Source organism: Xiphophorus couchianus, chromosome 21 (assembly GCF_001444195.1).
Source record: "Xiphophorus couchianus chromosome 21, X_couchianus-1.0, whole genome shotgun sequence".
Lineage (NCBI taxonomy): Eukaryota > Metazoa > Chordata > Actinopteri > Cyprinodontiformes > Poeciliidae > Xiphophorus > Xiphophorus couchianus.
In genome coordinates this window covers 20010054-20032272 of record NC_040248.1, presented here as the reverse complement: position 1 = coordinate 20032272, position 22219 = coordinate 20010054, and the positions used below count along the sequence as shown (strand labels likewise).

General features: G+C 39.2%; 1 protein-coding gene across 2 annotated transcripts in view; it reads right to left on the bottom strand.

The window, feature by feature from the left end:
- LOC114136816 (partitioning defective 3 homolog) overlaps positions 1–22219 on the bottom strand; it is a 384289-nt gene that overhangs the window by 114522 nt on the left and 247548 nt on the right. For both annotated transcript variants that reach the window (XM_028005119.1, XM_028005118.1), the window contains one exon: positions 2–121. In XM_028005119.1, the coding sequence (XP_027860920.1) occupies positions 2–121 (120 nt within the window). The remainder of the gene's footprint in view (position 1; positions 122–22219) is intronic.

Below are 22219 nucleotides of genomic sequence, written 5' to 3'. Positions count from 1 at the left end.
CCTTTCCTGTTCCTGCTTCATTTGGATGGTTTCATCTTCATATGCTTGCATATCTTCAGCTTTCGATCTTCTTGAGCTCTTTCTCTCCACCTTGTCCTCGTCCTTCTTGCCCTTTCCAAACCTAGAAAAAGAAAAGAAGACTCAGAGTCGGATTTAATGGCCAAGGAATCACAGTGAACACACATTTAGTATAACTGTAGAAACTTTAGAGGAGAGTTGAGGCTAGCTAACCAGTCAGGCTGTAAGGTGTTCGTTTTATTCATCAGACAGACAAGTCACTGTCACTGTAGTGGCTCTATTTTGCAGATAGCGCTCTGTACCACCAACCTGAAGGATGGAGGAGGAAGCATGCAGTGTTTTCCAACACAGTATAAATATATTTATGAGGGCAATTTCTTTCACTTTATCAGAGAAGTTCGGGTAAAACATTTTGTTGAAAATTAAAGTGTCAAACTGTCAGGGTGCGCAGGCCGTGTTTGTATTGTGAAGACAATTTTGGAGGGCACCAATTCAATACTGAAATAATAATGTGCCTATTCAATATAAAGAGAATCAGAATGCATCGAGTTGCATAAAGATAACCAAACAGTGTTTTTTTTCCTGTCTTTCTGCACTCCAATTGGTAAGAAAAAAAAGTGTGTCGCTATCAGTAGAAACTTAAGCATAAATAGTAAAAATGGTCAAAGCCAGCTTTTCTAAAGAAAGGATAAGCTCTTTTTTTCTTCCTGAGCTTCACCGAGTGATGGGAGCTGTGACAACTCGTGATTTAGACTCAAGCAGGGAGAAGAAAATATCTGCATCCTGGCAAACTGTACGGGAAGGAAACTGGCTGCAAACTTTTTACATTTTAATGAGAAGAATTTGTTTGTTGATGGTTTGATAGAAAACGGAGGAGAAGGCAAAGTGAGTGGCTTTAATGATTCTTGTGGTAGAAATTGTTCGGTTCCGGTGGATTTGTGGTTATGATATACACGTCACGGTGAGACATGTTAGCAAAACATGACATGGTGGCTGGTCACCAGGTTCTCACACATATCAGGAGAGATTTTCACCTACTTCTATTTACAAAAACTCTGAAACCTTAAAGTTGTACTTCCATTTGTAAACTCAAAGTGTCAGCTCAGTCCACATACTGACTAAACAACTGAGGTCTATGTTGGCTAGGCCACTCAATGAGGTTACTGTACTTGTTTGTTGCATTGCTATGTTTTGTATTATCAAAGTTAAAGATCCATCCAGTAGCCATCTTTAGTCTTCTGGGTAAAGGAAGAAGTTTATGTTACATTACCTCGATGGTAAACTCCTCCCGTCAAACAGACAAACTACTGCAAAGTGTAACGTTTCACCCAAATGGTGTTTATTGGTCAAATCTCTCTTGATCCAAACATGGTAGCTCAAATCAGTCTGTTCTGAATTATTTAAATGTTCACTCACTAAGCAGCTTTATTTCACCGCTATGTACTTTTTTTTTTTTTTAAGCCTAGGAATGATGCTAAAAATGCACAACACATAAGCAGTAAGTGCACTCGCTGTAAGTGAAATGTTGGACAATGTGACATGGTTATAGAATTAACCAAATACTCCAATAAAAATAACCCAATAAAGCCATTTTCAACATTTAAGGGATAGCTGTGCAGCGGGCCATAAACGATAATGCTTCAGTATGTTAAATTTGAAAAGGACCCAGCATCTCAGCTTTTCAGCGAATCGGTTTGAGAGATGAGGAGCGTTGACACTAAATGCGTCCTGCCCTCTGATGACCTGTAAGGATCTGAGAGGGTCAAACCTGCAGAGTGACTCGGACGTATTTAGGTCCTTTATCATTCTGTACCTTGTAGAAACATTGCAACCTTTTAAAACAAATCTGTCCCAGCAAAAACAGCAAGCAAAAAACTGATGTGATATAATCCGTTGTCTTGGTGCTGCTCAGTGTTGTTGCAGAAGCATTATAGCTCAGATGTGGCTGTATGTAGACGTTCTGCAGAGATCGGTCAAGAAGCCATCACACTAAATAAAATCAGGTTCTAGTTTTGTGCATCCTGTTTTGACCTAGATCTCTGCCAGTTAGGTGCTGACTTCTAACCTCACATAAGTGAGACCAAAAAATTGTTTCAATTGTTTAAGTTTGACTTTTTAAAATTATTCTGGAGAAAATGCAGCAACTTTAAGGTACTGTGGTCTCATAATGACACATAAATATAAATATAATTATGTGTTTCATCAGCATACTTATGCAAACCGATATTGTGATCCGCAATCTGAGGTACGAGGATTGTACCGATATTGAGTGAAAGTGACTTGAAAAGGGAGCCTTGAGGAACCCCAAATGTAATCTTTGTTCACTCAGATTTTTTATCAAAATTTGATAAAAGTTTTAAGCCAATTTAGTAGAGTGCTGGACAATACCATCCACTCTTTGAATCTGTGAATCACCACGTCATAATAAAGTTCCATTTGTATAATATGTATAAGTACTTCAACTTAAATCCGATAAAAAATGCACTACTCACTACAGTTTGTCTTCAGAGTAGTGCTAGCTTTATACAGTCTACCTGATCAAAATGAAGTTTTGAGATAATCTTGGGCAGAGACTGTGAATGTCACTGGCAGCATCTTATAAACAAAAGTAAAACAGGGTTTGCTGCTGCTAGTTGTTTGCTGGGGGAGCAGCAGCACAGCCAGAGAAACCCATAGACTGCCGAAATGAGGTCATTTCACAAAAGTATTTGAGAACTTTAACAACAAAGCAGTAGCAGGAAAGGGTGCAGACATGAGAGCAGGTGGCCACAAGTGGCAAGAAATCCAATAAATATAATCACTGACAAAGATCTGGGTTTTATTGAGCGTTTTTGTTCCGCAGTTTGCCTCGATGCGTTTTATGTACAGACATTGATTATGATGTTTCACATGTGTTTTTTTTTTTTTTTTTTTTTTTTTTTGGATTTTAAGACTGTGAAAGCACTAAGCTCTGCAGTCTCCAGTCCCTGCGGTGGTTCGCTCTAGGTTTATTTTTACCTTTCTTGCAGCAGAGCTTTTCTTGACAGTTTGAAAACTTTCTCTGAAAGCTGAAAAATTACATCAGACAAGATTTGACTTTTAGGCGATGGAAGCACATATATTCATGGAAAGGGAGGCTGCTTCCCTAATGAATGTTTTTTCTTTTTTTTGGGTCCTACTTTATATCACAACATGGAACTTGCAAACGGGTTTGGAAGAAACCTATTTGGAATTCCAATGTTTGCAGCTTTCTTTACGAAAGCAATGTGTTGCCACCTGTGGCCATTCAGATGTCATCAGATTATAAACAATAATCTATTACTAATACAGCCATGTTCAGTAAATTAGAATATGTGTTCAGATGAGGATATTTTGTCAGAATAAAAAAATATTTTTTTTAAAAATTGGAGACCTCTAACCAGGTATTAAACAAACTGGTCATTAAGGATACATTTTAAAATGTGTTTTTCATTGGTCTTTTGTAATATTCTCATTTTAAAGGTAATTTTTTTTCCATTAACTGTAAGTGGAAAATCTGTCTGTGCGATAATGTGCTTTACGTGGTGATAAAGCTGAAAAAATATAAAAAATATGTCTGCTTAAAGAAGATGACAAATACCTTGCTTGAATGATGTTTATTTTTTTAATCTTTTCTTTTATAATTGCCATTCTTCCTCTAAAAGCATGACAAAACCTTACGGGAGTAGAAACTTTAAATCCCTTTTCTTCTGGATCGGCATTAATAAAGTGAGAGGTGTCTTTATTGCGAAACATATTGACGGATTAAGCTGAGCAAGACCTTGGGCGTGCAGCAGCTCCATGTGAAAGACTTTTCCCACATCTATTGTGTCCTGAAAGAGGAACAGATCAAAGCACAGGACCAGGAAAGGGGTAAAAAAAAAAAGGCAATTTAGGAAATCTGCTGCTTCACTGACAACCAGGTGAGCCTTTTTACTTTGGTAGTCTGAGTCTTGTCAGTCTGAACCATGAGCATCCAAAATGTTACCTAAAGATTATGAAACATTTATTATTTCTTCATCTGGATCCATAAAGATTTAAAACTGTGTCAATACAGAAAATGTACCTATTGCCAAAAATACTAATGCTTCAGATGTTTCTATTCCAGTCACCTTAACTGGTATACTTAGGGCCCTATGATTTCTGAGATGTGGAAAATGGAGATGAATCACGGAATTTAATAAACAAAATGGGATACGCAATAAAATGCGGAACCTATATAAGCATTTGAATTCTACAAGGCAGATTTTCTGTCGTGCTAAAAACAGGATTTTATGGCTTTTAGCATGAAAACTAAGAATGTTTGGATTCTTCAAACAAACAAACCCAAACAATCTTTTTTTAGTATGCTTTTTTCAGCAAAATCTAATAATAAAACTGTCATTTGCACCATAATAAGGGTTAATAAGTAGGGTGAAATGCAATTCAGAAAAAAAATTATATTCAGAAAAATTTAAGTGGTATTTGGGAGAAAAATAAAATGGAATTCACAGTGCCTTATATACTACTTTAACACAGAGCAGAACAAAAGAAAAAAACATTAAATAGTCTCTTGATTACAAAAATCATTTGGTATCGTCAAATCACTGAGGTCCAGGTCGTTCCACAAGCTTCATGTTAGCTGTTTTAAACGGTTCCAAACCCAGTTTTGGTGTGTATTTACGAACATCACCAAAATATGTTTAGGTTAAATTCCCCTAGCTGTTGGTTACAGTAGGTGCAGGTGCTCTGTCTTTATCTTTGGGATCTATAAAGTATTTTTGAATTTGAACTTAATGCGATGCTTGACCAGTTTTGGAACAGAAAAAGCAAGCCAGCATTAAAAAGCTTTCAAAATAACCCCATTCCTCAGGAAATAATAAAGTATTATTATCTGTTATCTATTTTATCTACATGTGAGCCAGTGTGTATCTTTTTGAAAATCTGTGGGTTCATAAAAAGCCATGTTCCCAATTCTCATTTGTACTAATAATTGATGTTGTTTATTGTATGATCATTTCATATGAAAAAAAAACAACAACCTCCAAACACTTCTGAATATTAATAGTCCAAAATCAACATAAGATTCGTGAGTACATTTGTAAACTCGTCTTTGGCGCTGTATGTGTTGAACACATTGTACAAGACAAATTATGATCAAACATATTCAATTCAAGATACTCAATCTTAATTTCCTGAGTATTACATCAATTATGTTGGTTTTGTTTTCCCCCCAAATAAAATGTTTTTAAATACTAATCAACATTTTGCTACACTCTGCTCATACATGAAAGGGAGTTAGTGAAACTGTAATTTATCCAACACGATACATGGTCATATATCATAGAAAACAGAAAGGTTTATACCCCCCCAGCACCGGGTGCCTCATACATCATCTCCATTGATTTATGGACTAATAGTCTGTCAAGGCTCAAACACAACAGAGAAGTAAAAAGTCAAAGACAGAATTTCTAAACAGGGAGAGAAAAAAAATAAATTATGCAAAGCCTCAAAGCCAGTTTGATTTGTACAATCATTTAATCTGGGGAGTGGATTTAAGAGAAGCTAATCTGTTTTGACATCTTCTGTGGGGAATTTTTGAGGCTAGTTCAGAGTTACTCACCGAATTAGGGAGAAACAAAAGCAGAGACTGCATCCCGTTTCTGCTGCCTAAATGTGTGGGCTTTGAAAGAGTGTGACAGGATATAAAAAAACCACCGGGGGTTTAACCTGAAATGATGCACTCACTCTGAGTGTTAAAGCATTTGCCATTATTCAAATTTGCGATTGAAAAACAGGTGAGTTAGAAAGGAGGAAAAAAATGACTGTGTGTATCAATCCGAGTACGCGATGAGAAGGTAATTTCAAGGGCAGACAGTGAGAATCATTACGGTTTCTGCTCGGCCAACCTGAAACTTAATCTATATCTCCCATGGCAAAGCCCCCCCGCGGAGGTCTGATGGTGTTTGAGCACCCGTCCCCTGAAAGTGTGCTGGTGGCACTCAAGAGGAAAATAAATAACTACTCGCCCACCTTCAGATTTCATCTGCTGTAAAGACCCATTAAAACTGTATTTTCTCAAAGAGAAAAACAAAGAGATGCTATCTGTATGCTAATGGAAGGCTGGAGCACATCACAAAGTTAAGACAGGCACACAGAAACACAACTAAAGACTCATAACTTCTTACATTTCTGTCCAATGTAATAAAATGTTGAAGGGAAAAAAGAGAGCGTTACTTCTAAATAGCTTTGCTGTTGGGAAGCAGATTTTCAATACAATGTCAGTTTTAAATGAGTTGTAATAAGACCTAATTCTATTACTGTTTGCTTATGGGTTTAAGATGCTACTATAGCTACATTTCCATTGCAAATGTGAGTAAAACTTTGTCGATATTCTGCTAGTGTCACCATACACCATTTCGCAATTAACATGTTTCCAATAAATAATAAATGCAATTAAAATCATGTGTTAAGTTATTAAAAAAACATGCCACGCCCTCATCCTCTTCCTGACATTTTCTTTGTCATTTCCGCCAGTAGCTGATTGTTGATTGTATGATTCATGACGTGAAAAAGTGTTGCAATTGCAGTTTTCCCAATACCCAAATTTCGATAAAGCCAAACAAAAAAACTAATACTAAAAAAGGAGGGTTTTTTTTCTCTAAATTGCCATTTTTCCATTATACAAATTTATTTTCATATCTCCAATTTGTGCAATTTTAAGGTCAATGGAAACGCAGCTTATGAAATATTGGTGAGTAATTTTGGCTCGACAATTTGTGAAAGTATAAAACATAAGTACTTATGTAGTTGTTTCCATGGTGAATTGTAAGCACCATGGTGTTATAAAAGCATTTAAGCATTTATAACACTTAAATGCTTGTCTGGTGCATTTTGGATCCTCTGTAGAACACAACAATGGTAGCGTATGCTAACCGTTAGCTGCAAACATCTCTAGGAATTTCATACCCATCTTCCTCTCAGTGCTAACCTAAATATCAATTTCATCATTTTTGTAATAGTCTGGCCTACATTTGACCAGCTCCACTTTATGATTTAAAATTCTTTGATTGAATGTTCAGCTCTGGTTACAATTATGATGACAGTCCAAGCTGTAAGAATTGAGAGTAATGCTCAGTTTTGCTTTAATACTACATCAGATGCAATAAGCTCTTAAACCACATGTGCCTCAATATTGACCTGCTCATATCACAGTACTCCCACATTCCTTTATCTATTATCCCAGCTAAAGGATAATAGGTTACTGCTGTAATTAATTAATTGATTACAGGAGTAATCAATTCAAATGAATTGATTACTGCTGTATTTTTTTAATTCTACCCCATAGTTCACCATCAATCCAGTGGATTGTCATTTATATATCTATATTTAAAAAATCTTAAAACTGAACTGGATAATTTTACACAGAACAGAGCTCCTTTAAAACCCAGTTTGAGTAAATCACCATAACGTCAGACATAAAATCAGCACCATATGGGCCAGTTAAAACAGAACTAAATTGTTCTACATGGATTAAAGACTCTTGCAAACCCGGTTTGCGACCATTGAACCTAATTAATTGTCGAAAGGGGATTTCAATTTCTAAAAAAAAAAAAAAAAACATTCCTAAAGTTTAAAGATTTTATTACAAGATGCCAAGAAGAGTACTGGAGTTTATCTCTAGCGGTCTGTAGAGTTGTCTCTACATTACACTTTGCGTTTGAGTTAAAACTGTGTTAACACTGTAAAAACCATAATATTTGCATTCAAGGTTGTCATACCATAGGAATCTGAATACAGATCTACACCACAACCTATTAGGAGATTTAATTGATTTGTCTGACCTTTTGACTCACTGTGTGTTGAAGCAACTGTTGTGAATAAAAACTACTCAAATAGAGACAAGAAGTAAAAGAAAGAAAAAGCACATTTTTAATTTGCCCTGAACATCATGCAACTATTCCCTTTCCTGGCAGAGTAACGTCAAGGAAGACAGGGAGGTTAACTTAATGTACCAGTCTGCAGTCCATTGTCTTTTTTCCCCCAGGAATTGATTATCCGTAGGCCATAGGGTTAGTCTGAGCTTTTTCTGCTTTGCCAGACTTCTTTCTCGCAAGAGACTTGAATTTGACACATCACAAGAAAATCAACTTCAAGCCAAGATGTATCCTTCAGTGCATGAGTTACAGTGGCTGGCATAACAAAAAATGACCTTTCAGAAGAAAGAAATCACTCATTTGACTAGACAAGAATTCAACGTCTGGCACGTTAGGGATTTCAACCATGACAGCCCCCGTGTTTTGGCCAAGAGTGTGAGCAAACTCAACCAAATCTTTTCTAGAGAAGCGGTGGGCCGGACTCTATGATTGGCTTCGGCTCTGGGGGGTGAAGTCCTTCTAAAGACTTTCAGCAGTGAAGTAAAAACAAAGGAGGGTAAGGAAGATGAGGTTGAGAATGGTTTGTCCTGGGTGGGAAAGCGGCGTGTTATTCACCGTGGCGGCATGACATGCATTTATTCATGACATCAGACTGAGTCCCAGTAAGGGGGCGACGACACAGGCGAATCGGAGGGAAAACGATTCTCGCCACAAACTTCTATGCCTCTTAGGTTTCCCAGACGAGCAGGAACGAAACCGTAATGCTGGATGCTGCTCAGTTTTAGAAACATCGCATGCGGTCTCTCACCGTGGAAAGTATATTGAAAAAGAAACTACTTTCAGGTGCGCATTGTGTGTCAAGTCAAATTATGGTATTTAAATGCTCTATTTCTACCCATATATCCCTGCCGCTACCAACCTGTTTACATAGAAATGAAGATTTTCTGCCAGGTGAATGGATCTGGTCGTTGCAGCGCTCTGTTCCGAAATTGTTTGTTGCCTTGAAATTTTTCTCAGCTGTGTCTATTAGCGCTTCGTGCCATTTCTGTTCCCCTCCGTTTCTGTGTGCTTTCCTTCCATGTTCGAGCTCTTCTTTTAGAAGTAATCTTTCTGAGTTGTCCGCTTTTTGATTTCATGCTTGCGAGCGTGTCCAATGGCCTGATCAACAGCTACGTTCCAGTGGTGGTCAGGTCGTCGGCAGACGTTGGCGGCCAAAGACAAGCGGAGCTTCATAGGCATTTCTTATCCCCGCATTCAACACCCCCGAAAGGAAAAATGAGATAAAGACGAAACAGTCTGAACCAAAATACGTGTGGAGAATGCTCCGTCACATCGAGCCGGGTTTGTATTGTGTGGCACCCCGGCCCATGGGTGTCCAATATGTTTCTTTTTTTAGTCATTTTTGTGAAAACATATGCAGAGGAGGGTATTTTGAAAACAAATTTGTGCATCCCAGTTAATCCGCTCTTACTGAGAGATGTTTTTTTTCCCCTTTTTTTTCTATCCACAGAGACCAGACAGAAACAAGATAAACAGAACCGCAGCAACATCTGAGACACTGAAATGATATAAGAATAGCGGAGGACGTTCTCTGCCTTTAAACTAACAACTATCACTATCAAAGAGACTGTTGAGCTGAAGAAGTGCGAGTTTAATAGTGTGTTTGCAGCAGAGGTCTGTCTAAAGTATGTAACTAATACATACATTTGAGCATTTGCGAGCTACAGAGTACCGCATTCGTCCGCTTATAATTATTCATACCTAAAGAAAAAGAAAGCCAAACATGTATCTGTGTTTTTTGTGCGCTAGCTTGTATCTTGATGAATCTGTGTATCACGGGGGGCACCGTGGCTCTTCCATATTTCAAACAGGCTGAACAATGCCTAGGACACGGCCCAGCTCGACATGATTGCCTGTAATGTTTCCCATAAATCACTGCATTATGTGTGTGTGCGCAAGGAGGGGGGGCTGTTTTTGTAGACACTCAGAGGAACGTTTCAAGTTCCTGGCAACCCTGATTAAAGCCTCTCATTACTACACAAATAAACAGTCAGAATGCATTCATAAATCCATTAGATGAAGTATATGAGTACAGTGAGGAAGAGTTTCTGAAGGGCAATCTACTACGAAACCTTCAGGCTCTCTGTTAACACCCAAGGAATCAAGGTGAGCTTTGTGTGTGTGATTTGTTATTACAGTGGCTCAAAAAAGTATTCACAAGAATTTATATTTAATTTGTCACATTACAAGCACAAACTTAACTGTGTTACATTGGGATTTTATGTGACACACCAACAGAATGTAGTGCATAGTTGAGAAGCGGAAGGAAAACAATATGTAGTGAGTTAAGGACCCATTAAAGGTTAGAGTGTTTGTATTGAGGAAGTAGAACTTTACAGAGGTGGATTCCTCTCTACGAAGACTTGGATGTCGACAATTTTGAAATCCTTCAGGTATAACAGAGAACGGAAAAAAAATGGTCTGTTTACCAGGGACTGTTTCACCTGCAGGACCATCCGGAGGATACTTAGAAATAAAAATGTGAAGAAATGGTGTGCATTCAGTCACAATTGTACTTCTAAATAAAACTGCTCCAGAAGTTGCCTAACTAGAAAAGAGAGTTCACCTGTGTATAGCCTAATCTCTACACAGTGACTTGTAAAGGTATTCCTACTGATTGAGACAGGGGCTTTCATCTAAACTGGGCAAGACGCAACGACAAAGATCTACAACTCAAGAGGGAGAAGCTGTCGACAGGAAAACTGTATGTTGCTCACGCCACAAGTTTTACCTTTATGACAGAGAGCTTTTTGTCAGCAAGGAGGATAAAGTAGACTAGGTAAAAAGGAGAGAGATAGATATAGCATCCTGTAGGCTTTTCTGTATGAAAACTTGTTAGAAAATGTTTGGTTTAATGGAGAATATGTAGCAAAATTGCTGTTCACAGACATTCCTCAACCAGTCCGATCGAGCTATTTTGCTTGCAGACGTAAAACAGCATAAGGTGGTCCTAAAAAGATTTTGTTTGGGTGGAGATGTGGGATTTTTTTTCACATACTTTTTAAAATTTGTATAAGTAGAAACACAAAAAAATCATTGTATCTTACGCCACACCTGTTTGTGACTTTTAGCTGGTCAATGACTACTAAAACTCTTGCTAGGTACTCTATGTGAATTACTTTTTCAGTCGTCCTTTGCTTCTGTCAAATTAGAGACAGATAAATAGTGAAACATGAAAACAGATAAACAGCTATCAAGTGTCCTTGTTAGGCACAGCCTGTCCAGGAAACAGACAGTCACACGAGCTCATATTCCCTGATAGACACACACCCCGGTGGTAAGCTAATGCCCCAATCATCCACTTCCATACAGGGTGCTGGGATGGGGAGGAGACAGGGTGGAGATGGGGAGCATGGTGAGGACTCTAGGGAAGAGCTAGAGTAGGTGGCTCAGGCTGTGACCTAGATAGAGAACAGCACACTGCATTCCTAATGGGCCATTTTGATCACTACTGCAGTCTGTGTCCTCAGCTAGACTTCTGCCACATGCCTCGTCCACAAGCATTCAGCTCTCAGATGACAGACGTCAGTGGTAGACGATGGAAAAGCAAGGCCGCCTGTTAGTGAAGCTTCTTTGCTAGTCATCTCAAGCCACAGTTTCATTACAAATATGAGAAAAATCTTTGTCTATATTCTGCTAATGTCGAACTCCCCCATGCCCCCCAGAATTTTGCAATTGCGGTGTTTTCAATAAATAAGAAATAAAATTCACAATCACGTGAATAAACTTGTTTATGTGATAAGTCGTTAAAAATTATGGCAGCCACGGATGTAAACAGTTCATAATTCAGTCATGGTGCTAGCATCCATCATCTATAAGACATCAGAGGAGAAGTTGGTGTCTTATTCAGACGTTAGAGTAACAAACTCCTTATATTAGGGAACATATGTGGTGTTTTGGGGAAATTTGAGTTGTCGATTTTTAAGAGGAAATATGAATTTAACACGTTTGAATGACTCACAACAAAAACAAAAACGAAACGTGATCCTCCTACTATTTCCTGTCGTCTTCTTTGTCTCAACATCTGGCTGTTGATCATGTGACTCGTGGGATGTGAAAAAAGTGTAGTTTTGCATAATACATCTGTTTTAATATGGCCAAAAAACCACCTCGTCCTAGCACAAATGTATTTTTTTTCATTAAGTAAATTTATTTTCCTGATTTCAACTTGCACAATGCTGTGGTTATTGGAAATCCAGTTTCAGAGGTGGAGAATCTTATGTAAAAGATTTGGAGACTCAACTAGATGTGTTTTCACATCAAATAAAGTACCTTTGTTATAAAAAATAACAAGTTGATTAACATTATTTTACAAGATAGCTCTCTTCTGTTGATTCTTGTTTGCAAACAAAGTTCAATGCTGACGAGTCTAGAGACAAATGTGCTTCGTGCCGCTCAAATGAATGACTTTCAACCTAAAGGAGAGGTGGAGGGAACTGGGAGGTAGGCCAGTCAGCTCGTCTCGTAACAGTCAGAGTGAAATACAGGCATGAACGCGCATCTGCCCAAGCATTGCATGTGAGACCATTGGAGATTGGAGACAGCAGAACTGCCGAGCTGTGATATACATCCCTCCAAGCATTTCGAGGAAGACGTGAGAGATCTTTCTGTCAATGCCGTGATGAATCTCCAGGGCAGCGGTGAAACAGGAGGGGATGGGCAGTTGTGTCAGGACATTTGGAAAGAAAAGAGCGGGGTGGAGTGACTGTGATGGTGGACAAAGTGAGGATGAGCAAAAGTAGGATTCCAGAGGATGCAGTCAGATAAATAACTTGAGATAGTCCTCCTCTAAAGCTGAATTAGTCATCTTAAAACACCTTTGAGAAGAGCTAAAAAAAAAAAAAGCTGCACTCAGGATTTCAACATGACAAGAGCAAATACTGGAAAGAAATGGCTCAATCCGAAAAGTATATCTGCTGATTCCAAAATCATTCCACAAATAAATATTAAAACATGTAGCACAATAAACTTCTCTACGCCTCTAAGCTGTCTATATCCCATTGGTGTAGCAAGTTGGCGGTGCGTCGCTAGAGAATCTTTACCCCTTAAACCCTTTTCACATTTACTGGTATAATAAGCACAAACCTGTGCATGTTACTGGGATTGTATGTATTCAGTATTCAGTGCCCCCTGAGTCAAAATTTTGTTGAGTCACTTTTAGCTGCAATTACAGCTGGGAGTCTTTTGGGGCATTTCCCTTTACCAGATTTGCTGATCTAGAGAGTCAAAGGAGCTTCAGCTCAAACCTAGAGTCTTTGAACCCCAACTGTCAAGTTTTGCCACAAATTCTCATATGGATTAGGTCTGACTGTGTTATTCCAACACTTGATGATACTTAATTTGCAGCTATTCTACTGTAGGTACAGTTCAAGGTTTCTGTAACTTTTACAATCCAAAGAGGCATTTTTGCTCACAGTTGAACAAAATAAAACTGCAAACATGACATTTTTGAAAAATAATCTACTCTAGGATGTTCATTGTAATGTTCTTGGGCAAGACACTTGACCCACCTAAACTATTGGTGGCAACAGTCGAGCTTCTGTTGGACTGTTCCAGAGAACCTGTGGCTACAATGATGTACTTTGGTATCTTGCCAAGTATTTGGCAAGGTACCAAGTACCTTGAAACTGATGGTGGCAAGGTACTTGGTTGAATGTAGTGTGAAGCACTTCTGGACAAGAAGAGTGCTATTGCTGGGTTTCAGATGATGTAGCACCGACGTCACCCAATGCAGATGGAGGGCCGGAAGTAAATGCAGCCCATTTAGATGCCTTGTCTGTTCCAGCCTATTTAGGGCATTAGTGTACTGCTGTGATCAAATTTGCTTTGTTTTGAAACAGAGAAACCCACTTCTGGCCCTCATCTGTATTTCACGTGTCATTCGGGTCACGTGACTGAAAGCCGGCAATACAGGCAATTTCCCATTTTCCCTGTAGGTAGATGAAACAACTTGGGATTGTTGTTGCTTTTTTAACATAACCCTGTTTTGAACTTTGGCAAAAAAATTTTGACCTTTATAGTGTGTTCCCATTGTTTATGAGCATGGCTTGACAAAATGTGAAAAATTCGAGGACATTAGTCATTTTGCGAGGCAATGCCCATCAGGCACAACAGAGGCGTGAAGCCTCCAACGACCTATTCACTAATGATCTGAACATGCCTTGATAATAATCTGCTGCTCTGGACCACTTTATCCATCTCTGCCATGCATTCAAACCCTCTCTCCCCAAATGTACAACCTTTACCAGGAGCAGACTCGTGAGTTACCGTATGGTATGGAAGCCAGGCACCAATTAAGGTTCCTTCAATACAAACACAGGAAGGAATGAAATTCTGATCCAACTAAAAAAAAAAGGAAAAAAAGAAGGAATCTCACATTCCCCGACATACTCTTTGAAGACTGTTGAGAAGGAGAAAAAAAAAGAACGCAGACATTTTCTCTTAACATGCCGAACACATGTTGAGGCGGTGACAGAGCAAGAGGAATCCGCTTCCTGCCTTTAATTGGTTGCCTTTGATGGAAATCAGAAATGTAATTCAACGTTGATTGATATTATCTTTGCAATTCAAAAGCAATTTTCGGAGCTTTTGTTCTTCCTCCTCGCCATGCCGGTGATTGTCTCTCCCGCAAACTATCTACCGTGTATGTTAGCGTCTATGCACATGAGGGAACTCCACCAATGGGAAAGGTCATTTCAGCCAAAGGCCTCTGTTTCATTACATTCTGAGCCAAGGAGATTGGTGAGCGGACTAGTAATGACTTCCACTGTAGCAGGCGGCCCACTTCATTTGCATAGCGCATAGGAGAAAATAAATAGATTCCCCTGTGCATTTCTCACCTTTGTCTCCGCAATATCAAACATGCTATGCATCTCTAATTCAGCTTATTGGGCTTTTTTCTTTCCTCTTCAAAGATGTTTAATACGCTTTATTACAGGGAATATTAATGGTTTACTCACACTGTTTTAGAAAAACAATACGAAACCGATCCTTTCTCAAATCAGCGCGCAGCTTTTTTAAAATGATTTTTCATAACTTTGGATCGGCCTGCCTATCCTCGGAGAGAGATTTCAGGTTGAGCAGCCTTTCTCGCATTGATCAAAGGGATTCCAGCCCAAAGTGGGAAATAACATCAAAGTGTCTCGTCGTCTAAAAAAAAAGAAGCAAAATATCAAATAGATTAGGAGAAAGTCAAGAAACACTGGATGTACTCTGTGTAAAATCACGGCGGAGGAAAGGAGAGGCAATAGAAGCTCAAGTGGAAAGGAGCAACAAAGGGAGGAGTGAAACAAGAAAGAGATTGTCTTTGGGTTGACATTCCGTCGGGGTTGGATCATTAGCAGTTATGGGCCTGGTAGACTATGAAAGAGTTGCACTGCTACACTTAATTTCAGCTCTTTAATAAGGCACTTTATGAATTCAGTCATGTTTGCAGCCCCTCTGCACGAGACGCAGCGTGAGACATCGGTGGATCTCATTTCAGGCCAACAAGATTTCAGATTCAATTAACTCCATCATGCAGTACCACCTCTGTTCTCACACGAACACCCCCGCCCACACACACACCCCTACTCTCCGTGCTTCTAGGTCTATCTTGGAGCACTGCATGCAGCATTCAAAACCTAATTACTCCAGAGCCGTCTGATGGAGGCCCGGTGCTGCCCAGTTATATTTGCACTGAGCGGCCAAAAGAAGAGAAGTCCCAACCAGTCAAAACTGTCAATCATTTTTCTACGGTGGGTTAAATAACACCCCCCCCTTCAACCTCTCCATTTAATCCCATCACTTTGATTCACCCCATGTCTAAATCGGTTAGCCGTCACCCCCCCGTCCTGAAGCCCCGCAACAATCTGATGGTTACGTTTAATTATTTAACACCAGACAAAGGCATTTGTGTTTGCTTTAATATGCCGTACTCTGGAGTTTAGTTATTTAACTGGCTTGTTTTTGACTCGCTAATCTTCTCAGTGGGGGGATGTATTGTTACTAATTTGGTCCCCCCATGCCGCATTTTTGCCCTGTTTGTAACTTACATGGCATGTGTTAATGTGGTGTGCCAGTCTTTGGGATCACCAAAAATACAGTTCTAACTAATAAAGATTTGGAAAAATGTGCCATTTGTTTTCATTGAGGACCATTTAATCACATTGATACTTACTGCCTGCCTTCATCCAGGCTTTTCCACTGCTGCTCTGACTGAATGCTTCGTGACATTGCCCCGCTGGAAGGTTTTCAGCCTCAGTCTGGAGTCTTTCACACCCTCTAACAGGTGTTCTTCCTGGATTGTCCTGTATTCAGGTCCTCTGACCAGCTTATGGTTCGGCGATGGCTTTTTCCCTGCCTCTCTTCTGTAAAGGTTAGATTTGTAAAGTATTTTGATAAACACTAGCTATGTGCCAATCATCACGGGAATTTTGAGCAAACTTTTGAAATGTCACACACACCCAAAAAAAGCATATTAGGGGCGTTTCCATCTACTGGTTAGAAAACGTACTTTTCTAAGGTGTTTACTATGCTGTAGTTTCAAGCTAGCATAGTCGCACATATTGGAAAAATGGAAAGAGGTTTTGTTGCACGCCAACAGTGGAAACAGCCGATCCATCATGAGGTAAATGTTCACTATGTCAGAATTTATTTGGCAAATGTGTTTCCTTCACCCCTTTAGATCATCAAGTCTTCTCCACAAGAACCAAAACCATCTCAAAGCGAGGGTAAAAACGTTCTTGTGAAACTGAGGAATTCATTTCAAAAGATATCGTTTCCATCATATTTCTAAAAAACATATATGGAAATTGTTTTAGTAACGTGACAACCGATTCTCCAACCTGAGATTCGTTCTCTGTAGCTCCTCCTAACGAGCTCTGGACATTTTGGCTGCCTCACTAGTTAATACATTTCTTGTCTGGCCTTGTTAGTCTAGCAGCAGACAAGAAAAGTTTTTAGGTGTGCCATAAACCTGCAAAAAACCCAAAATCTAGTTTCTAGTGTTCATTTCTTAGTACAGTTGAAATAGAACAAAACTAACTTAAAAGTAACTTTTCAGCAAGATATATGAGCTTGTTTTAAGTAAAAAAAAATCCTCAATATTATTTTAAAAGAAAATACTAGTTCCCTAGCAGATTATTTCACTTATAAAAAAAATTCCATGACATAAGTAAAATACTTTGTAAGATTTTATGTTTTTGCAGTGTTCCACTTTGTTTACTTCTGAAGGCATTTCATTGGACTAAATTTCGTTTTATTGGTGTATGAGTAAGTTGAGGGTGAACACAAGTGCATGCCACATTTCTTAGATGTTTATTTGAAAAACCGACCTAACATTATGTTCACTACTTTGTTTTGTTCAAACTTTAAAAGTCTATACTGAAACTGAGACAAAAAAAAATGAAAACGTTCAAGAAATATTCAAAACAAAACTAATTTCCCTCAGTTTACTTTACTTAATCTTATCCAAATACAAGTTACTGTTTGTGCTCACTTCACCATCCACATTAAAGATGTGTTTTTTAAATGACTTCTTATATAATTACTCCATTGTTCAGATAACTCCACATGACACTCATTGCTACACAGAGGCTCCAGCTTGATGCTGCGCCTCACGCTTGCCTTTAATACCTCAGCCCAGACATTGTGATAAGTGAGGCGGGAAAAAAAAAAGAAAGAAAAAAAGCAGAACAATTATCATTTTCTCTCAGATTACATTCAGCAGATGTCAGGGCTCTCATGTGGAGGCGTCTAATTGCTGTCTTCAAATCAAATGTGGCACAATATTACAATATGCGAGCGCATGTCGCAGGGAAGCGGAGAGGCTCGTGTGTTAAACCGAGAGGGTGTGTGTGTGTGTGCAGGAAACCAACACATGTGTCACTGCAGTGTAGTAATGATGAACCAAGCTTGTTCATCATTGGTTTTTAACAACATGAGCAGGGAAGAGTCGTGGAGGAACTTGCTACACTGCAAAAACACAAACTCTTACCTATCTTTTTTATTTTTTGGTCTAGTTTCTAGTGCAAATATCTCAGTACACTTGAAATAAGATGAGACTAATTTAAACGTAACGTTTCAACAAAATATAGGAGCTTGTTATATATCAATAATTCCTTAATACTGATTTTTAAAAACATACTAGATCCACTGGCAGAGTATTTCACTTCTAAAATGTGGAAAAGGTCTTCTTATAAGTGAACTATACAACAGAACCAGGACGTTTTAATCAACATTCAAGAATGTTGGACTTGGAAGAGACTCATATCTTGCACTACAAATTAGACCAAAAAATAGGTGGTAAGACTTTGTGTGAAAAATGTCTTGTTATAATAATACTTTTACTTTTTCCTCAATATTAAGGAAATATTTACTTTTCACAAGCTCCTATATCTTTCTGAAAAGTTACTTGCAACTTAGTTTTGTCTTATTTAAAGTGTACTACAATATTTGCACTAACAACTAGACGATAGAAATACCTGGATTAGATTAAATGTGAAAAATATAATTTTAAGTGAAATAATCTTCCAATGGAACTAGTACTTTAAAAAAAAATCAATATTAAGGAAATATTGACGTAAAATAAAAATTACTTATAAGATAGTTTTGCCTTATTTAAAGTGTTCTAAGATATCCGCACTAGAATCTAGACCAGATATACTTGGTGAGATTTTGTGTTTTTGCAGTGATATACGTGGACGAGCTGGTCACGCTTTTTGTAATATGTTATCCATATTCCAGGCAGCACTAGTGCATGCACAGAAAACAAAAACACACACACACACACACACACACATACACGCTTTAGTCCTGCTCTGGTCCAGTCCCAGGCACTTCAGGCCGGCTCCTTCACTGCATAAGAATAATAGGGGCTGAAGGACAGAAAGCTTCCTTCCTCTCCGGCTTTCACCGCGACGCCCCGGTCCTCCGGAGTGCCCCTGCGCAGCCTTGAGAGGGGCTGCGCATTGGTGGGGGAGGAGGGGGCTGACACAGAGGGGGGAGAGAGGGGGTCGCGACTGTCACACTAAGCTCCAGTGTCGCCTGATGGCTCCGCATGAGGCATGCCACTTATCAGATTGGTGGGGAGGGTAGTAAAAATCAAGAAAAAAAAAAAAAACTGTGTGTGTGTGTGGGAGGGGGGGGAGAGTGTCTGTGTGGGTGAGAATACACTGGGGAGGAAGGGTTGAAGTTGATGCCAGAGCCTATTAAAGCAATCTTTTTCATTTCCACACACGCAGACGAGCACTACACGCGAGCAGACACGCAGATCTACATGCGCCTCGCAGCTCGCTCGCCCAGCATCCCGCAATAAGATGTACAAAAACCTCCACAGATCCCCCAAACCTTCCTGCAGGCAGGCAGACAGTGGCGTGATGGCTTGACTGTAAAAAAAGGCTCCCCTCTTTTCTCATCCCTCTCTCCTTCCGGGTCTCCCTTTGCTTTTCATCCTTGGTTTCCATTCTCCCCCGGTGCCCCAGTTCACTCCAGTGCACACGCTCCCTTTCTCCCTCCACTCCCCACCTCCACCTCCTCTCTGTGGAAACCATTTCCCTTCCCAGCCCTTCTTTGCATTTCCCCTGTCTCCCTACTGCTGTTCTGATGTATCAAAGTGAAAAAAAAAGAAAAAAAGTTAAAGACAAAATGTTTGAATGCATATTAATGCATACAAGTCTAATCTTCATAAATATATTTAACTATCACATATAATCACATATAGGATGTGAATTATGTATATGCATATATGATTTTACCCAAGCTGCAAAGCTAACACTGCACTGCAAAAACATAAAAATTCACCAAGTATTTTTTCCAGTTTAGTTTCTAGTGCAAACGTGTTAGTAAACTTGAAATAAAAATGTACAAGTAACTTTTCAGCAAGTTATTGTTTTAAGCTTGTTTGAAGTAAGTAATTCTTGAATATCGATAACAAAGTTCAGGTTCCATTGGCAGATTATTTCAAGACATTTTCACCATGTTATTAGTGAAATAGTCTACCAGAGGAACTAGTACTTTCTCAACAATTTTAAGGAATTATCCTTACAATAGGCTCATATCTTGCTGAACAGTTACTTGTATTTTATTTCAATATTGCACTAGAAACCAGTGTGAAAAAAAGACTTTTTGTGTTTTTGCAGTGCAGTGTTAGCTTTGTAGCTTGGGTGAAATTACATGTAGATTATTCCACTTACAACAATAAATTATTTCCCATGTTTTAATGAAATAATCGGCCATTGAAACTAGAACAATATTAGGGAATTACTGACTTAAAACAAGCTCATATGCTGCAGAAAAGTTACTTGTGAGTTAGTTTTGTCTTATTTCAAGCACACCAAGATATTTATTAGAAACTGTACCAAAAATATTCGGTTAGGTTTTGCGTTTTTGCATGGTGGGTGCTCCGCACGTCCATTTGTTTCCTTTATTTGGTGCATATTCGTAGACGTGACACACTTTCACACCAAGTGATGGAGTTTGGGGCTCTGATGGAAGAGGTCAGCCAGTCGCAGAGCAGATAAACAACACCTCATTAGTCCAGTTGAAGGGAGTTCTAGAGGCATCGTTGTGCGATAGCATGCCAACGCGGCCCTGGGCTAAGCTGCAGACATGGAAACAATCCTGATCGGACTGGAAGGTAACGATCACGTGTTATCCACTAGAAAGGACATAAATAATAAAGGATAGTGGTTAGGGGGGATAATGTGGCCCCATGTGGCCCCTATAGCCTAATGAATGCAGACATGTACACTGTGACAACATGCATGTAACGGGCATTTTTAGAATAACACCGATGCATCGCTGCCCAGGGCTGGTTTTATCTTCTGCACGCAAACATGCAGAGCCCACTCCATTCATACGATAATAGAGTAGTCTACTGGGTCGCTTACAGTGCAAAAATGTCCATAATGCTTGGAAAAATAGTGAAAGAAACATAATGGAAGTGTTAAACTTAAAGAAAAAAAAAGAACTCCATTTATTCTGATAACCCTCATTCACTTTCGGAGGTCATTTCAGTCCACTTGTTTCATTTATTCCAAGAGCAAATGTTCAGTTAAACAGCTGTTATGTGAACAGTTGACAGATTAATTAGAGAAAACAGAAACTAGCAGTGCGCTGGCATCATTCTGAGATATCTCACAGTGAAACATGGTGGTGGCGGCATCATGCTCTGGGGGATGTTTTTCCATTCGAGTCACAAACGTTGATTATGTTTAGTGGGAAGGAGGATAGAGATCAATACATGGAGATTCTGGAAGGTCAACTCTTGGAGGAGATTCAATGTCCAGGATATTCCTGTGCTAAATTGGTCACCATTTGTGACAGTTTGTCATGAGACCGATAATCTGTGAAAAGATTCATCTCCTCCACCTCCTCCCTGAGCTACTGTTGCCATCTGAAGAAATGCACCACTCCTGGTAAAAAACAACCAATCAGAGCAAGGGGGAGGGCCTTAGCTCTGTGTACGTGTACAAAGGTGGAAAAACAACTCACCATTGCAGGAAAATCGTTTATCTGATGTCATTGGTGGCCATGGTAATTAGTTTAAGCATTCATGGCAGACTCCATTGTGGTGGATAAGCAAAGGAGAAGTTGGGAGCAGCTTGTACACGAGCATGAGTGGCAGTGCTAAGACCCTCCTCATGTCTCTGATTGGTTGTTTCTGACAAAGTGGGGTATTTGTGCAGTAGGAACACGGGAAGAAGGCAGAGGAGCTTGATTTTCTCCAGTGTCTCCTAATGTACTTTCACGACATGGTGACAGTTTTAACAAATATGTCGGGGGTTTTTTAAGTAAAAGTTGCACAATGCAGCTTTAAAGTCCAGACATGAACTTTAAATTAGAAAGTGGATGTTCACACTGACTGAACTTGGTTAATAAACTATATTCTACATACCTCGGTCTGGTTTCAGATTATAAACTCTGAGAAGTTTAAATGTGGCAAAAGAGAGAAAGTACAACATCTCACTCTGTGTTTAGTAAAACACTACAGCGTACATGTCTCACTTTTTGAGGCAAATTACTTTTTGTCTGCCTGTAATGTAAACTATTGAGAAGAGGTAGGAATCCAGAAAGGCCCAGCATGACTTTCAGCTCCCTTTCTGTACAACACAACTTTATACATTCTGGCACTTGACTCTTTCTTTTTTTTTTTTGCATTCCACCTCTTCTTCCCCTGAACTCCTATATATTAGGCATCCCTCCATTTCTTCTGGCACCGACGTTAATGCACTCCCAACAAGGCTGTCTATTAGGCCGACGTGGACAACGCGTTCATCAGGCCATCCAAGAAGGCCTGCATGCAAATT